General features: G+C 39.8%; 1 protein-coding gene across 2 annotated transcripts in view; it reads right to left on the minus strand.

Moving 5' to 3' along the window:
• The window catches only part of APBB3 (amyloid beta precursor protein binding family B member 3), a 575,287-nt gene that overhangs the window by 168,429 nt on the left and 386,711 nt on the right, over positions 1-20,147 (minus strand). For both annotated transcript variants that reach the window (XM_044069016.1, XM_044069015.1), the window contains one exon: positions 4,013-4,103. In XM_044069016.1, the coding sequence (XP_043924951.1) occupies positions 4,013-4,103 (91 nt within the window). The remainder of the gene's footprint in view (positions 1-4,012; positions 4,104-20,147) is intronic.

The following is a 20,147-nucleotide window of genomic DNA, read 5'->3' on the forward strand; positions in this document are numbered from 1 at the left end:
GTTTCGCACAGACCCTGTACGTATTGTTTAGCAACGTCTTCTTGCAGTTTATCAGTTCTAAACAGCAAAGATTCATTTTTAACATGTAAGTTCCTACCAGAAAACAAATAATTGTTCCATGGATAAATATCCTTCCTTTTTTTGCACATTTCCAGAATCTACATCATCAGTCCATCAGTTCCAAGTCTGTCCCAATATACATTTAAGACCAAATTTTCTGCACTTTAAACCCCAGAACAGTTACCAAATTATCCCATACGCAATAACGGTCTATAATACTGTCATTTTTTGTTCTCATCATCACAGTTGGTCTTCTCTTCTTTTTGAAAACAGTTTTACTTTCCATTTGATGCTGTCTGCTTTGCTTGGTGTCGCTGCTGCTTGTGTTTCAGTTACTGCACTATCTGCTGCCACAAAACCAGACACCTTCTCAGTTTGTCACTGCTTTCTCCTTTTACTTTCTGTCACAGTGGCATAGGATTCAAATGCTGCATTCTCTGCTGCCATATCACCTGGTTCCTCTTCCACATTACCATCCTCAGAACTATTGGGAACGTTATTTGCCATCTCACCTCATGAAACAGTAGAACTGTTACCTGGATCATCCTGTTTCTGTTATCTGCACCACTTCAACAGACCTGTTCCATGGAGACAGCTAAACACTGGTCATTTGTACCATCCATCACACTGGAATCTTTGTTTATATTCTGAAGCTCCATATCGAATACATGTTTCTCCAAATTCTCACGTTCTACCTCCAAAGCCTCCATAGCTTCTCTCTCTTCCTCCATGCTGCTTCCCTTAGACCTCTTCCTTGCTGCTGTAGAAGCCCCCCAGCACCATCTAGTAGCTCAAAAAAGTATGTGTAATTCCTGATACCCTGGTCCAATTTCCTCTAGTAGAGCCTACTAGCCTAGTAAACAAAGGATAAATAAAATAAATCTAAATATCTCATGATAAAGCATTAAATAGTGACTTAGTAGTTTATTGTTTCAGATGAAAATTGCAGTCACTGTTCTTGGGTAATATGTTATGAAGCCTCATATACTATCTTTCTGTCTTACTTCGATTAATGTATTTACTGAAACATTTACAAAGCAAAAACTGTACATGCATTTAAATTAAACAATGCAACAAACAATTCAGACAACCATAAATTGATAAAGTTCTGAGCATGTTATAGCAGAATATACCTTCTGAAATAAGGCGATTTTCAGGAACTTCCTACGTCTTATAATCAAAGTGCACAGCTGAAGCTTATGAGGTAGTGAGGTACCTAGAACAGGGGTAGGGATCATGACCAAAAGTCTTGAAGTGCACCCTAAGAACTACTAACAGCCCTTCATGAGATGAGAGGGGCAGATGAGCTGGCTGGTGGGGCATCAGTAACTCTTTCTGATTATGACCCAAATCATATAGGACTCAATTAGCATATGAATCCTGAAATACCAGCCTCAAGTAATATATGCAGCCATTGTACAGAACCTCGGCATGAAAGTGACCTGATCATAATGAGAGAACCATATCAAAAACATGGTTGTCAATCTCAAAATGGTAAACCAAAAGTAAAAGGGTGCTGCGGTAAATTGGATGAGAAGGGCTTAGTATATGAATAATCATGGAAGGTTCCCTGGTGTAATGAGATGTTTAATATGAAATCTGTCCTGGGAGGATAATATGAGATTTTACAGCTACCGACGGCTGATCTTTATGTAACATTATATTACCAGGAATCCGGACTGGATATAAAACCCTAGACATGAAATGCAGCCTAACTATATGACTTATCACTGTACAGGAACCGCAAGGAGCCATGGACAGCCTGAAATTCACCTGCATAGTCATTACCTCCATTTTAGCAGGATTAATGTTGAAGCATCTGGTACTTATCCAGTGAAGGATGGCTTCTGAGCTATCTTTAGGAGAACAAAAGGTTAATATAATGCTTCAGAAGAAGGGAGCAACACAACTGCGTGTCATGGAGAAAACAGTAATAGTCTGCACCTCTCCTCATAATGACATCTTGTAGAGGTAATGTATACACTTTGATGAGTTAACAGAGCCAGGCTAGAGCCCTGCAGATTCCCACTTCACAGAATACCACTTGGGGAAAAATAATCTGCAGTCCTAATATGGACTCAGTCATAGCTATGATGGTAACTGAAAATGGACAGAATGCAATCAAAAGGTCATGAGATGCCAAATTCCATTCATGCTGAATGTTGGCTATCTTTTTGATAAGTTTTTCAGTAAAAAGTATGTTTGAGACAGGAGCAAGTAGGCAGACTACAATGATCAACAACGGCTTAATATGTATCACAATAGTCTCTTATAGAAGGAGAAATGCCAAAACATACAGAAGAAAATAGATGGGCCAAAGGCAGATTACCACCAATCCAGTTCTGAGTCCATCAGAGGTACAGCTGAGGTCACACTTGTACTACATCATAGCTGGTGTAAAACAATTCTGTCCAGTATCAGTCTAAAGGCATAGGTCAAAGTTCACTGCCATGTCCATTAGCTGTTGCCTTCTAAGCTTATCACCTACTTACAATGATATTATTAGCAATAAATAAACAAACAAACAAATATATAAATATTAATGTGGACAGCAGCCTTACATTCACAGGATAAAAAAGCCATGAAAGTTACTACCAGGATGGACTACATGTATTTTCAATGTACAGAGAAGTATTACTGGTCAGTCACAACCTGCAGAAGTCTCCATGGAGAAGTATTACTGGTCAGTCACAACCTGCAGAAGTCTCCATGGAGAAGTATTACTGGTCAGTCAGAACATGCAGAAGTCTCCATGGACAGGAAATGCTGTATAATAATTGTCTTGATTTCAGCTATTGTGGCTTATGCATATTTGATCATAAAAAAACCCTTATTGTTTCTCCTTACCTGAATGCATAAACTGTCGAACCTGCTACAGATAAACAGAAGTTATGGGTCTATCCGAGTCCTCCTGTTATGTGGTGTTGGGCTGGGGATATTATGAAGTTCTGCAGAGATTCAAGTTCCTGTAGTTTTTATATATAAAAAGACTGTATCTGCATTTTTTTCATATCCAAAATAAATGTTTTAAACATTTTGGGATACTTAGTACCTCCAATATGTTTATAAGAATTTAACAGATATACAAGAGATGTTGCTTACATGGTGCAATCCCTGTATAGAGCTTGTATCTGGAAATGCTTTAAAAACGAGACACCCTTCTGGATAATGAGTTATGCAGGGCACGCGGGTTACTCGCTCGAACGACTTTAACGCGGTATGTGACATCAACAGAACTTGCTGGAGAGATAGGTTTGTCTCACAGAGGTTGCCTCATTTTTGGAACAAGCTACCTATTCATGTTAAACAAAGCCCTTCATTGGCTCCATTTAAGCGTAATTTGGACAATTGGATGGGTAACTGGAAATTCACCCCAGGGGTTCCACCTGTGTCCCTCTTGGACAGGGGCAATAGGTGCTGATTTTAGTTTCTGCTTGAACCAGACACCCTTGGGAACATGGGTTGAACTTGGCTAGGCTTGTAAGGGCCCTGGAGCCATTAGCCCCTAGTAACCACCTATGATCCTATGAATATGCACATTTTATTCCACCCTTTTTTGGCACAGCAATACTTTAATATAAAAATGTAAATTAGATGACGTACTCAGCTCATACAGAGAGAACCTCTGAAGATTTCATTGAATGTCTTGATAAATAACTTCTTTAAAATGTATATATTACTCACAGTGTGAACGCTATATTGCATTTTGTTTTTTGTACTGAAATGTATGATTAAGGTTAGTCTTAATTTATTTAGCATGTATAAGTGCTGTAACTTTCTCTGGTTGGTACTTGAATTTATGAGATATTGCAGTTGAAAGACTTGTGTCACATTCATTCTGCTCATATTTACAAAACACAGTTATTCTTCATATTGGTGAATATTCTTTGTGCCAAGTTCACAGCATGTGCAATTCAACATGACAGTTTCAATTCAGAAAGTAACTATTTACCTTGCAGAGGCAAATCCTCAGGGGAAATACTCTCCATTGTGATGGATCGCTTCAGGATCGGTTTACACATTATTGCACGTTCTGCCATGATCTGAAGGAAAAGAAATCAGTCACATCTACTGGAGAAACAGAAAGCAAGTTCTCTCTCTTATCTAGCTCTCATTTTTCCTTATTTGCTAACAGGATACAAAATTCAGAGTCAAACATCTAGCCATGTTGTGTAAGCAGCCATTTTTAGTTTTCGTGCTCAGAGATACATGTATTAATGACTTTCAGCAAAGCATCTGCCTGTGGAACAAGTAAGAATATAATGAAAAGTCTTCTAACAGCAAATTATAAATACTTGTCTCAGTGGAATAATCATACGTCCATATTATATACAACAATTTTAAATGCTACTTCAGTTACAAATATATTATTTATCAGTCATATGTCCAACAATATAAAAAGTATGCTTCTTACATCTCTTAATTTGCTAGATGGCATTTGCATTAAGAACAGTGTGACTACAGTAAAAGAGGCTGAATTTCTCTTTCCCAAATTTCTTTAAAAGTCGTGATATTTTGCTATAGGTACATGTGTTCTCAAAAGCTGGCAGCATGATAATTGAGATAAAATTAGACTGGAAAAGACACAGTAATCTGTATAATAATACAATTATATCGTTTTTCATTGTGTTATATATCTGGTGCCTATATTATTACCTTTACTTAAACAGGAAACATTAATTGAATAGTGGATATGTGCTGTGAGAAACCATTCCTGTAGCTAAACAGTGAGTGATAATTATACTAAAATGTGAGAAACATTCCTCACCAGAGTGGTGACAGCTGCTGCAAGGTTCATAACATAGCTTAATAAAGTTATTACATTATCACAGTTATCAGCAGGAAAATGCTCAGAAGGTGCAATGTACATGCAAGTGTCTGAATATAGTGTGCTTTTTATGGTAAAAATTGTACAATCACATGCTACTGGCAAACAGGACTAAAGCCCTGGCCTTACTACAGCTCAGGCAAACCTAAGTTTGAATATCAGCTCAGGCAGAGAAGATGAGTTTGCTCATCTTGGGGGAAGGAAGAACACACGCTCAGAGACATAAGCGCACATGCTGATTTCCCTGGTGGAGACCAGAAAACAACCGTTTGGTGCCTTCTGTTGGGGGGAGAAGGGGCAGGCTGTCTTGGTGATGTCAGCTCCTTGCAGAAGTGAGGGCTGGAGCAGCACTGATGGACATTACATTTTCCACCCATGGGTGAGTACAAGGGTGTAGGGCTAAAAAAACACATGATGACTGCCAGTTGGCCAAGAACATGCTCATGATCGGCAAGTAGTAGGAACAGAATGGAATATAAAAGCAATGCTGGTCAGCATAAAACTCTAGTAACTAGAAGAGCTAGAGGCATTGCCATCACAAAACTGAAAATACCCAGTTACAGGAACTGCATTAAGATGACGCCCATGGTCTATATTAGGAAGAAAACATGTTGCTCAGAAGAAACTAGAATATCATGAAGCTTGCATCTGTATGGGCTCCCACTGAAAGTTCTTAGAGGGGGAAAAGTGCATCAAAAAGCTTTGAAAATGTAAGCACAATTAGGAAAATTATGTGCTAAGTTTAAAATTGCTGTATCTTGGATAATTCCACTTACTTCAAAGTACAGCAATCTCAAAGTCAGTATATGCAGCTAGAGGGGGTACAGCCCCCATGCCATTATTTCAGGGGGCTAGCCTACTACAAAAATGCTTTAAATGTGCAGCAGTGATTTTCACAATTCACTGATATTTTGTTGGAATTATATTTAAATTATGATAGTGCCATCTCACACAGTCTGTCTTGTGTTTCTACTAGTATATAACTTCCATCAGATGCCTTTACGACTTTCCTGGGCAACAAGTCTAACAGAGTGTTATACAGGTTTACCTACTGTAAATTCCTAAATGACACCGGAGGCAGGACATGCATAAAAACACATTTATTCAGTAGTCCATAAACCAAAATATTAACCTACTTGGCTTTGTAGTTTCAAAACAAAGCAAATAATGCCTTATTGACAGTATTAAGTTGACACATTCCTTTGAAGATGCAGGCTGTTTTTTAACCAAAAGAAAAGTCCAGGGCTACAGGCCTCTCCAAGGAAAAATAAAGAACTTTTATAAGTTAATAATCCACAGGTTACACTCCACATATTAGCCATGACTAGCTTCTTTCTCACTCCATGCTTCCAGAGATCCATTTCAGATAAACCACTGGTGCAAGGTTCGATTCCCTCAGCCTCCATTGATTAACTGTGTGACACTGAGCAAGTCACTTAATCAGACACTACTCCAGGGTTCAGTTGGAAAAATGTCCATGGGCAGCAGTTATCAACCCCAGAAAACAAGTATAAATAAAATAAAAATAAATAAAACCTCCATGTGAAGAGGTGACTTCCTGAGTTTAGCCCTACAGGCTGCTCCCTTTTATACACCATTGCAACTGACAGTTAAGACCATTGTGATCTAGCTAACTGAACTGAGAATATTCCCACACTCCGTATTATATTAGAGTATATATTCCAAAAAAAAGTGCACATACACATTTCCATAACTAATTTATTACACTACTTTTCCCTTTGTCATTAACAGTTTTTGAATGCCAAAAGAAATGATACCCTATCAGTTTTCAGTAAAAATAGTATGAGTCATATTTTGTACATAAACATATATATGATTATAATTTAGTCTTCTGATAAAGTAAAATTGTTAAGATAGATTTTGTACATACATATATATATCATTACAATTTAGGTTTTTGATAATGTACAATTGTCAAAGTAAACTTACCATAACAGTAAATGTTCAAGTGGTCACTGCTGCAGGAGCTTTAGTTGTATGGGTTATATCCTGCTAAGGATGTAACAGCTGGTCAGCTTTCAAAGTTTCAAGGTACCTTCCACAAATCCAAACCATTGACAAGTTAGGGAGCCAACACAGAAAGGGAGGTTAAAGCTCTGAGAGGACAATCCTGGGAGTACAACAATAAAAGGAACATGCCCTGGCATAAAAACAAACAAGAAAAGGGGGTAACGATGTGAGGCAGAAATTACTGCAGCAGTGCTCATTCAAACATCTATTGCTATGGTAAGTTTACTTACACAACTGTTCTATGTTCTTTATTCGGTCCCTGCTGCAGAGGCCTTAGCTACATGAGTAGACTACCATAGCCTAAACTGACTGGAAGGAGGAAGGCTGAAGCTCCAGAAGTCCTTGGAGAATGGTCCTAGCAAAGACTGTTCTAGATCTGAAAAAAAAAAAATCTAGTTTATAGTGCTTTTTAAAAGTGTACACCGAGGGCTAAGTTGCTGCTTCTAGACTACATCTAGCATCCAACCCTTTCTAACAAAAAAAAAAAACATTGATGAAGCCAAGGCTCTGGTAGAACGAGACTTGACCCTGCCTGGAATTGTTTTGTTGTGGTAGGTATAACAAAAAGTAATAGTATGAGACAACCATTTCGAAATAGTCTGTTTTGACACAAGTTGTCTTCCTTTCTTACCTTCACAAGATATGGGCAACTGATCAAAGTTCTGAAAGATTTTGTTCTGTCAAGATCGTACCTAAATTGTCTGTGGACATCCAAGGTGTGGAGTATCCTTTCTTCCTCATTTTTAGGTTCAGGAAAGAAGACTGAGATGGAGATGTTGGCTTAATGTAAACTCTAATACCCCTTTACTTATACATGCAGGATTATTTCTTAAAAAAACCCTATCATTGTGGAAAATGAGATAAGATTGACCCACCCTGAGAGGTCTTGCAGAGGGCATAGCAATGAATAAGACCGTTTTCCATGTTAAAACATGAAGTCAGCCTGATGAGCTGTTTTAAATGGAGCAAGTGTTAGACTTTCTAACCCAAAGTTAAGATTCCAAGGAAGAATTACAGATTTTCTGAGAGGCTTCTTATACAGCACCCCTTTTCAAAAACATTTTCATATCAGGTTGCATTGAAAAAGGGTGATCCATGGGCAGACATTCTGAAATAGCCAACAGAGGAGTAAGACAGGCCATAGTATATAACTCACACAAATAAAACAGAACCAGAGAAACATTAGCCCTGAATGGATACTTGTTCTTTTTATGAACCGACTTTTCTATTTGCTAATATATGATTTTTCTAGTGGTAGATTTTCTTGCCTCCATTAATACCTGTTGCTTGTCTTTCAGAACAAAAGGTACCTAAAATGTATTAAAATTCCATCATCCGGGTAGTCAGTTGTAGTTTGTCAGGCTGGTGCAGAGGTTAAGGTTGCAAACTTTAGTTCCTGTGGTATAAGGTTTGATTCCCTCAGCCCTCATTTACCTCTGGTGTAACCTTGAGCAAGTCACTTAACCAGGCATCACCTCTGATGAAAAGACTGTCCAGTGGGCCTACCTGGTTAACAAATGTGACCATCATTATTATTATTATTATTATTATTATTATTATTATTATTATTATTATGCATCAAACACAGCTGATGTTGTGTGAGTAAATCCAGTCTGTGAGGAATCTTGTGGTAAATGCCACAATCATTTCCAAAAGAAAGGAGAACCACAGCTGCCTAACCTATTAGGAAGTCATCACAATTATCTTTGGGGAGTCTTTTAGAATAGTCAGAATTATCCTGGATATTAGTGGAAAGGGTAGAAAAGCACACAAATGCATTCCTCTCTAAGGAAAAGAAAACGCATCTGTTTTCCAGGCCTTCTTGCATGGAGTCCTAGAGCAGAATTTTGCCAACTGATTTTTGTGAGTGGAGGCAAATAGATCTAATTGAAGTGTTCCACACAGCTGGATCAATTCTTGAAAGACCCCCTGATTCAGTTGCCATTCAAAAAGGACTGCCCTGGTCCTGCTCAGTTTGACCGCCATTCCGTTTTGCTCTGGTGACATGCAATGTGCCATTATAGTGAGATTGTGCCAAAAAGCTACATCTCAGGTTACCATGGCTTGTCTGCACAGAGGGTAAGATGTGGTCCCCCTTGCTTATGTACCACAATATTATGGTGTTGTTTGTAAACACTTGAAGAGGTTCCAGAGACCATAGATGGTTGAGATAATTGTGAGCATTTATAAGAACTAACATTTATTTTATGTTTATATGTGTTGATCTGTCTTTTAGTTTCAAAGAGCCTGCATTTTTATCCCTGTAGACACTGTTTCCTCAGCAAAGACTGAGGATTTCTAGTGATGAACAGTGTGAGAGCAGGTTGGAAGAATGAGAGACCTGGATTCTAAGAAATTTGGCATCTCCACCACAAAATTTTGCATTCACATAACCCAGAAATTAAATTTGAAATGTCAGGGAATGCTGGAACCAAAGCAACTGCAGGTACCATTGGATTTTTTTTCTCATGTGGAGTCTTGCAAGAGGTATCATGAGTGTTGTAGATAGCACAAGACCCAGAATCCTGAGGAATTTCCTTGCTGAGTCTGTAGTCTAAGTGGAAAATGCAGTAATAAAATTAAATACTGGTCTATTTTTTTTTTTCTTGAGGAAGAAAAGCTCTTTGAACTAAGGTATCCAGGAAACACCCCAAGAAAACAATTATGTGAGGAGGAGTCAGACAAGACTTATCTAAGCTTTCTTGAAATCCCAGCCTGTGTAGGAGATCCCTTTCCCAACTGGGAACTTCCTGACACTGAAAAAGGCTCTGAAAGATAAGCAAATAGATATAGAAAATGTGAATATGTTGCAGTCTGCAGTAGGCCATCACTGGAGCCAGACACATTGTGAACACCCTTGGGACAGTAGACAGACCAAAACGGTAACGCAGGGAACTGAGAATGTGGTAATGACACAGGAAGCCTTAAGGAATGTCTGAAATCTAGATCTTTTGGAATGTGATGATATCTATCGTTTAAATCTAAGCTCATTGGAAAACTGAAATTAGGAATAAGGGGTAACACATTGTGAAGAAACAGCATTTCGAACTTGGGAACTACCACAAACTTGAAAAGAAAGATCCAGAATCAGTCTCCAAGAATATGCTGAATGAATGGAAGGAAAAGACGACTCTGGTCTAGTCTGTTGAGCGAGAAGGAATGAAAGACTCCCACTTCCATCTGTACCATTGATGGATTACTTTCAGAACGCATTTGTCCAAAACAATATTTAGCCACAGGAAGAAACAGAGGTTCAAGGACTACCACAGGTGTGTGTGTGTGTGTGTGTGTGTGTGTGTGTGTGTGTGTGTGTGTGTGTGTGTGTGTGTGTGTGTGTGTGTGTGTAAATTCATTATAGCAATTAACACTTATTATACTGCTGTTTGTTCTTGGGTGGTCCCACTTTCTTTTTGAAACCTCCTTGCCATTGGTTTTTAAATATTCATGTAGCTCGCTGGGACTGCTTAGTTTGCTTTTTAAGAAAGCAGTGGAGGGAACATTGAAACCCTTGGCAAACTTGGACAAGGAGCGCTGAAAAATCTGGGGTATCCCAGGAATCAGCTTACCTTTCTCATCACACTTTTTAATGACCTCTGCTGCAGAGGGTCCAAAAACAAGTTCTATATCCAAGCAGAATTCAAAATCTCATTTTTGACATCCTCTGGGAAGTTTAGAAAACACAGGCAAGCCTCCTCACAACAGTTCCAGTGGCAGCAGTCATGAAAGTGGCATCAGTGGAATTATAAGTACATTTCAAACCGTGGACAGCCACTTGAGACACACAAGAATACCAAGTTTCACAAAATAGATTTGTCCTCACCAGAGGAAACAGATGCCAAAATATTCCTCATATTCTCACAAGAGGCAAACATAAGCTTCAAATATGAGCTAGAGAGTTGAAAATTCTAAAACTAAATACTACTCAAGAATACATTTTCTCCCAAATTTATCAAAAGCTTTCCCATCCTTGTCAAAAGAAGATAGATTAGTATTGACCATATGTTTAGCAGCATCCGTGTTCACAAAAGCAATAGGTAAAGGGCGGCGCAGTGGTGCAGCTTAGCACCTGTAGCTGTCGCCACACAGCAGAGGGTCTCTGCTGTGGGTTTCTCGGTGGGGTGCCCTTCTGTGTGGAGTTGCATGTTCTCCTGTCTGAGTAAGGCTTCTCACCCATTACTCCTCATCCTCCTGACACATTCTCCCGGCTCATGCCTCCAACAGGCTCTGTGGCCTCTAGTCAGTTGAACAGGCTCTTCAACAAATGATAAATAAAAATAAATAAATAAAAAAATAAAGGAGAATTAGCTCTGGAATTACTATATAAAAGCTTAAAAGACTGAGGGCTTTATAAAGTCTATCTGCTTTCTTGGGGCAGGCTGAAGGTCGGAGAAGTTGCAGGCTGTGACAAAAATGTCCTCCACAGCAATCAGAACAGGAGAAATAGGAGGTTCTGGAAATTCCAGTAGTAACAAATCATACTTCCTGAGGGACTGAGAAACATCACTGTTTTCCCAATGAAATAACTGAAGCAAAGAAAAAATCCCTGAAAATTCTGGCTGAAGCCACACTCCTCAGAATCATCAGAATTATGTGGAGATGACACATTCCCTGTGTTTTCAGAATCATTTTAAGGTTCAAACTCTTGACTCTCTTCAGAAAATAAAGACTCTCCCATTTTCTATTACCAGTAACAGCCATATAAGTTGGGTCAAGACCCTGCACTGAGCTCTGAGCACATCCCAGTAAATTACTCCTGTTCAGAGTAACTTAGACTTTACTTTTGAAAGAAGCATCTGAACAAATAGACTCACTTATGCCAGCAAAAACTTCCTGGAGATGGGCACAGCTTTCTGGCTAAGCAAAGTGACATTCCCAGCCACTTCTCCCAGGACTGGCAGGCGTGGCTCTCCCATGCCCACAAGGGGCACTCCAACGACTGCAGAGGATATGTCTAACCTATAGTGATGGTAGCCATAATGACTACACCAGCAGGACCTAAGGAAAAGATGATTGGTCCAAAGAAGCAGGTTTGGCCATGCAACAGTCACCCACCTGAGGCATTTTATCAGCCTGCTTTGGTGGAAAAGGTTGCTTAACAGTCTTTTTCTTTTTATAGCTCGAAGATGGTAGAATTGAGGCACTGGTAGCTTGATTCAAGGTTAAGTCGATAAAGGTATTTGATTTCTGGGGAAGCCTGGTGGCAATAGCCAGTAAAACAAGTAAGCTGTAAAAAAAAACTAACATTTTCTTCATCAAAACATGGTGAAAACACATAAAACATTTAGCTCAGCCACCAGAAGAAAAATAATAAAACTTCTACTACAGAAAAAATATGTTTGAAGTTAAATTAACTTTTTACCACAAAAGTGAAAAAATTATGCTCCTGTTTAAGTGTACAAAGGTTATGTGACAGTCATTAAAAACACTTTCCCCCTAGCTAAAAATAATACATTTTACAGAAAAAAATAATGTTTTCTCATAAAATGTAGAAGTTTTCTTCCCTTAAAGAACTTGTCCACCAATGGAACAGCTTTAGCTGATTTTCAATCTGCAAAAGCTCCCTGAGGAGCTCTCTCTTTGGCAGTTTGAATGATCTGAATGGCTTGGCACCCAAGCCTGATTTTAGTCAGTTGAGCTTGAACTGACTAATGGTTTGAAAACAAGGAAGGTGCCCTGAAGCTTTGGAAGCTGGCCAGCCATTGTATCCCTAGCAGGATATAACCCATACCTCCCTAGACTATATGAAGAGAGACATCATAGAGCTCTCAGAATATGTGTCCCAGGCTGGTATGAGCATAGCACTGAGCAGCATTCTACTTTCTCCAAGGATGATGCCACAATACCAACAGAAGATGACTGACTTTAATAATTGTCTTAGTTTCTAGTGTCATTTTACGGGGGTGCAATATCTGTCAGCATGGAAGGAGATGGTCAATGACCATGCTACTTTGGCAGGGATGGTCTGCATCTCTCCCCTCTCTAGGCTTTCAAATATTACCTAAACCATTGCTCTCTCCAGTGGTGCCTTTGTTAAGCAATGCCAAACAAAGTATTTCTGATATAGCAAATCAAAAGTAAGGAAATCTGACGGTATTACTGCTCAACGCTAGGAGTCTAAACAAGAAACTCCACTCCCTACGTGCTCTCCTTACCCTAGAGAATACCGACGTCTGCACAGTCACTGAGACATGGTTTAAAGCCATGGGGAGAACAGCAGCAGTGCAAGGCTACAATGCTTTCTGCATGTTTAGACCAGCTACTACACAGACAGGGACTAAAGGCTGAGATGTCTCGATTTATATAAAAAAATAAATACACTAAAGTGCTGATCAAACAGGACGATGCACTTGAACTTCTCTATATTCAAACATCCATAGGCAAAATCCCATACCACTTCCTTGTAAGCTATAGGTCAACCTCTATGATCCAGGAAACCCATAACACAGTTAAGCTTACTGGAAACATTCACCATCCAAACCAGTATCATATTCATGGTTGACTTCAATTACTCCACTATTAACTGGGAATCATATAGGACACCAAATGTGCAACCACAGAGATTCTTGGATTTTGTAAACACAAACTCCCTGTACCAGATTGTTAATACACTGACCAGGGGTGCAAGCGTACTGGAGCTGGTCCTCACTAATATGGGAGAGAGCTGCACATCTCCTAGTGTAATGTCCTCTCTGGTAAAGTCAGACCACAAAACAGTCTCCTTTGAAGCAAAAATAAAACACAGAACCCCAGCTAACCCTGGAATGTTCAGAAACTACTCTAAGGCTAACTTCCTATTATTAAGTGATAACCTGGCAAACCTTCAAGCCCCTTAAACCCTGAGAACACTGCTGCCTATGCAGAACTTTTCACATAAACCCTATATAAGCATGTAAATAGCTGCATAGAGGCAGCTGTACTCACCAGGAATAAGTACAGAACAAACTAAAAAAGCAAGCCGCCCTGGTGGAATCACAAAATCAATAGGCTGTATAACTGAAGGAAGAAAATCATGGCAAAAATTAGGAGGTGCAGCATCCTGCAGGATAAAGGCACTCTCATCAAACTAAACAAACAACTCAGAGGAAAAATAAAGTCCATCAAAGCCAAATTTGAGGTAAATTTGGCCTCCCAGGCCAAAGACAATGACAAAGCATTATTTAGCTAAATAAAACTGTTGTGATCATGAAACTCTGAATGTTTACCTTGTGGTTGCTGAGCATACACACCTTCAGTGACAACTGCATACAGACTAAAGAAATTCAATTAATATCCACACTACTGTCACCAATATGTGATGTCCCCACTCCGGGCCAGTAATTAAGGAGCCTGAATCCTCACCACTGGCACTGCAGAGGGACATTCACTTGGAACAAAAATGGATGCCCCCAGTATTTCCAGATGCAGCTGTCTGCATCAAGCACAATTTCCCTTAAGAGTACACCCTCAGTCCAGGGTCTGGATTTCTCTATTTGACTCCCTCCAGGTCCCCAGTAAGACTCCCTACTGGCACAGCTATAGAACTGAGACCTCAGCCAAGTGTCCAGGCCAAGTTCTCCAGCACCCTCTCTGTGAAACCAGTGCCTCGTGTCCCTGCTCCAAACAGCTGACACACAGTCATTGAGATATGATTTGATTTTCACACACACACACACACACACACACACACACACACACACACACACACACACACACACACACACACACACACACACCTAAGAAAGGCTGGTATAGATTTACTAGCTATGCCCCCTTCTGCCCACACTATAAGGTAGTTACACCATCACCAGACACTCCAAAGTCAGCTACCCTTTTCCGGATTCCTTTCACTACCCCTATTATTTCCCTGACATATTTTTTTCACTGCTCCTCAAATTGTCATCTGCTGAGTAGTAAAAAATGCAAGTAAGTTCAAGAAAATGGCTCTTGCAAGGGTACCCAATTATACTGAGTGAGATTATATTAATCCAAATGGTATTTTGACCAACAGCAAGGCTTTCAGGAGTGGCCAGAGCTGTCACCAAATATATATACAAGTACTCTCAGAGATTAAAATATTCTCTAACACACCAGTCACAACCTTCTTTTTTTGGTTTTTCCCTGTTAGGGGTCACCACAGTGGATCACCTGTCTGCTCATGATTGGCAGTTGAGTTTTTACGGGGTCGTGTTCCACGGAAGGCACACACATTCACACACTCATGCCTAGGGCCAATTTAGTGTGTCCAATCTACCTACAGCATGTCTTTAGGATGTGGGAAGAAACCGGAGCACCCGGAGAAAACCCACTCAACCACAGGGAGGACATGCAGACTCTACGCAGAAGGCACCCCAGCCGAGGATTGAACCGGAGAACCTCTTGCTGTGAGGCGACATTGCTAATAGCTGCACCACAATGGCTGCCCTAAAAGACCAGTCACAATGAACAGTTTAAATATATTTAATAATAAGAAGGATCATGAGAATATTAAATATCTATTTACAGCAAACACCAGAGTTTCATGTCAGTAAATATTAAAATAACACAGACAAATAGATTCACACATATACAGAAAAACAGTACTTAACTAATCTCACCATTTTTTTTCTGACTGATCTAAAGAATTACTATTCCCTGGTTCACTTACTAGAGCAAGGCAAGATGAAGTAGGTGAGGGGTCCTTCTCTGTCAGGTTCCAAAAACGGAATATCATGAGACTTCAGTCTCACATAGTGTTAGGTTCAGCTATTGACCTGGAGGTCATTTTAAGCCTAGCCATTTCATCCCAATGTAATACCATAGAAATGCTAGTCAGTACCCAAGATTGCATTTAGTGATGACTACCCACGTCCAAGTGGGTTGTGGGCTCTATTCCTGGTAAGAATTTGTGATTTCCCCATCCACTCGTCCAGGTTCCTCTTGAACCATGTCATAGAGGTGATCTGTTTCACATGAATTGATAGCCTGTTCCAAATACACAGCAGTTACTGGGAGATAAATCTGTGCCTCAAGGATGTCCTATTTAAGTCGCAGGCCATATTTAGGTCCCTGGAATGGGTAGCCCTAGTTCCATTTGATTTACAGATCTACAGCAAGTTCATTAGGTTTGGGTCTTGGATTGTTCTGTAGGCCAGGCATAAGTTTTCACTAAGAAGTCTATATGATACGGAGTATAGTGACAGGGACTTTAGTTGGTCTGTGAAAGGCACATGCTGGAGCCCCTTGATCTTCTTTGTTAGAAACCTCTGAGGTCTGTCTAATTGCTGCAGGTGCTTAGTATGGTACATGCTTAATGGGGCGTTATACATAATTATGGGCCAGATAAGTGCCGAGTATAGGGGGTTATGACTTTTTTTGCTATAGAGGTAATGCCTTTACTAATCAAGTGTTCTACTTAGAAAGCTTTCCTTACTACAGTAGACACATGACGGTCAAAGGTCACAGTCAACTTATGATCCCAGGTTCCTTACCACTTCATGGGTACTTAGGATATTGTTGTTGATTTGATAGTGTGAGGGAACATTGTTTGTGCCGAAGGGAATGATGATGCATTTCTTTGCATTCAGTTTGAGACCGTGACTAATACACTAGTTGTTGGTCTGTGTGAGACCCTCCTGGATATACTGACATCATTTGGTGATTCAATGATTGCACCTAGTTTGCAGTCGTCTGCAAACGTGGTCAGCCACACCCCTTAGTGTTGACCTGAACTTCTGAGAAGTATATACCAAATAGTAGGGGATCCAGCACTGAACCCTGTGGCACCTCACTGGTAATAGGTCTGCTGGGTGATGCGAGATCATACACTTTGACAGTGTGTGTCTGGCTTGTGAGCCAGTTGGCAACACATCTTACAATGAAGAGGTTTACATTCAGTTTGCTAAGTTTATTGGTAATGCCTGAGTGTGGGATTATGTCAAAAGCTTTTGCCAGGTTGAGGTATGATGTGTGCACAGATCTACCCTCATCAATGGCCTTGGTCACATTTTCAAAGAAATCTACCAGATTTCACAGGCAGGATCTGCCCTTCACAAAGCTGAATTTGGTAGGATCTAGGGTTTGAAAGTCACCTATGCCTTTATTTATGAGGTCCATAATGATGCATTCCATGGCCTTACAGATGAGGCTGGTCAGGCTTATGGGTCTGTAATTCCCTAGGTCTGTTGCCAGGCCACCTTTGTGGAGGGGAATAACTGTTGCTGTTCTCCATTCCACAGGAACAAATCCTGTGGTTAGGTTATGATTGAAAAGAGTACTTAGCAGTGATGCTAGTTTATGTTTTAGCCCATTTAGAAGATAGCCTGGGATGTCTTCTGGTCCCATAGAGGTTGCGTTCTTTTGCCTTGGACAAGGCTTTGAGGATCTGCTCTTCAGATATGTAGGGTGGGGGTGGAGTTTGGGGGAAGGTTTGTTGCAAGTCAGGAGGGGATAAGGGAATGAAATTTTCATCAAACCTATCCACTAGCAGGTTTGCTATCTCTGTGGCATCAGTATGTGTGATACCATTGGCTACTAGTTCTGCACATGCTTTGGTCCTACCTTTAGGTTATGTACGTAACTGTAAAAGGTCTTATGGTTATCCTTGGCTGTGCTTGCTAAGTTTCTCTCAAAAGGAGCCCTTGGAGGATTTGACAAGTTATCTTATTTGCCCATTGAGGCTGAGCAGGGTGCTTTTCCATTGTCGGGGCCTTGCCTTTGTTTTCCTAGACAGAACTTTTTTGCATTTATGGTAAAGTTTATTGATGCTGGATGTCCACCATGGCAGCTTGTTTTCACTTGGGACTGTGGCTTTGATTTTTTCTCATATGGCCAAGTTTATACATTTAATGTATGCAAGTGATTGTACAGGGCTTAAGTGTAAGCTTTGGCATAGTTACCACTTCCAGCTTGGGGTGGGGTTTGTAATGCATTTATACTTGCACCTAGGAAGGAATAGTTTGCCTTGGTGCAGTGTTTTAGTCTGATTTCACCCTTTATGAGTTCTGGTATTAGTGTAGGCTCAAAGGTGACTGATTTGTGGTCATTTTTAACTAACGAGTGCCCAATAGTTGTGGCAGTACATCTGTTTGACATGTTGGTGAGGACCAGATCCAGAATGTTTGTTCCCCTTGTTGAGGCAAGGACAATTTGTTCCAGTGCATTTGAATGAATAAAGTCAAGGAACTTTTTTACTAGTGAGTTAGGGCTAGTGTAGGTTTCCCAGTTGATGGTGGGATAATTGAAATCCCCAATAACCAGTGTTTTCGGTAAAAATTTGGATGGTCTCCAGTTTGGTCAAGTAGGCTTTATGGGCGATATGACCCATGGATGGGGAGGTATAACTGGCTATGACTTGAATGGGGGTCTTACCCACCATAAACTGGACCTGGAGTAATTCCATGGGGTTGTCCAATATAACTAGAAGGGAGGTGAATTTCTCTCTAATATAGATGGAAACACCACCTCCTTTGGTTTTCACATGTTCATTTTGCAGTCTAAATGTATGGAAGGCATTGTAGCCTTGCAAGGCTGGGGTACTCTCTGAGGCCTTGAACCAGGTTTCTGTGACTGCGTAGATCTTCTAGTGACAGAAGTGCTTCCAGGGAGTGTAGTTTTTGATTTATGCTCCTAGCATTTAGCAGCATGACCCTTATTTTGTTCTGATTGGTTAATTTCACATTGGTAATGTAGTTTTTGAGACCTTGCCTAAGAAAAGGGACTATGAGGGATACAAGAGCCATTTCCAGCAGCCAAAAGCCTAGATGTACCCAGTGCAAACCATCTTGGCAAAGCAGCAAGATTTGTCAACCATGGCTTCCTGGGCTGACAGGAATTGGATCCCCTTTGAATGACACCAAATACTGAACAAATTATTGAAATCAATCATTTTTTTGTTTATACTGTGGCATCATTCTAGGTAAAAGTAGTATGCTGCTCAAGCCTAGGGACATACCTGCCTGGGACACATACTTAGTGATGGATTACAGAATTACATCACATACATCTGGTCATCTCATTTGACTTCTGGTTCCCATGCTACCCCCCCCCCCCATTGGCTAGAAGCTGTCAGGATTCAGCACATATGAGTGAATAACACACACACACAATTGCTAAGATCTGCTGCAGCTCCTGGAAGTCACAAAACAATTTCAAACCTCCACCCTTCCAGATTAGCAATTAGTTCACCCCAAAGACAATGCAGACAGCTTCCTAGTACAGACCTTTTGCCTGTGGCTGCATTGAGAACTGTAAGATACATTATTTATGGCCTAAGCTAGGTAATTTAATTTCAAACTATTTTCAAAGTTAGGTAGAGTGAGATTAACATCTTCTCTTCCAGTATCCACTTTTAAAGCATATACATTTAAACAGTTACAATAATACATGTATATTTTTTTCTGTCTAGCAGGGCACACTGTTAGTACATTTTAACACAAGCAGCTTTAAATACATTTTTCAACACAAGCATCTATACAAATCAGTTTGATATACAAATGACATAAAATTCTTTAGAAAATTCCAGCTAGTGCTGGCTTATGTTACACATCCACTGCCCTACTTCTCCTGGCATAACTGGCAATACCTCACATCGTCACGTCTCCTAATAGGAACTCTGCAATACAAGTGTTTGAAAAGGCAGTTGAATGACAGCTACATCAGTTATATCAGTGTAAACATAAGAACTTGTTTCATAATTTAACCTATGAACAAACAGAAGCAATTAAGTCATTGACTGACAATACATTGATTGTTATTAAGTGTGTGGACAAAGGTGGTGTTATAGTAGTATTCGATACAGAGTTTTATATTCAAGAGATGTATAGTATTTTAAGCATGGATGAATATATGACTATAACTAAATGAGAATGTAATGATATAATTAAATGTTACTCTTTCCTTATGACAGATGTGCTCTAATGGGCAGAATGATGTTGAATTGTTTAAATATTTAAATGCTGCCTATCCTAAGATACCAATTATATACGGTATCCCTAAAATACATAAATCTCTTGATAATCCACCCCTCATACCAATAGTTTCTGCAAGGGGTCGGGTTACAGAGCCTATATCTAAGTATTTGGATATGCAGTTAAAAATAGGCTTAGAACAAATGGGTACTATCCTGAAAGACACCACTGATTTCTTACATCAGCTGTATGATTAGTCTAGAAGTAGACCTTTGAAGGAATGTTATTTTGCTACACCTGATATTGATTTTTTGTTTACTGTAATTCCTAATCAAATTGGAATACAGTATGTTAAAGAGTATTTG

Source organism: Protopterus annectens, chromosome 4.part0 (genome assembly GCF_019279795.1).
Source record: "Protopterus annectens isolate FY-2018-M chromosome 4.part0, PAN1.0, whole genome shotgun sequence".
NCBI lineage: Eukaryota > Metazoa > Chordata > Ceratodontiformes > Protopteridae > Protopterus > Protopterus annectens.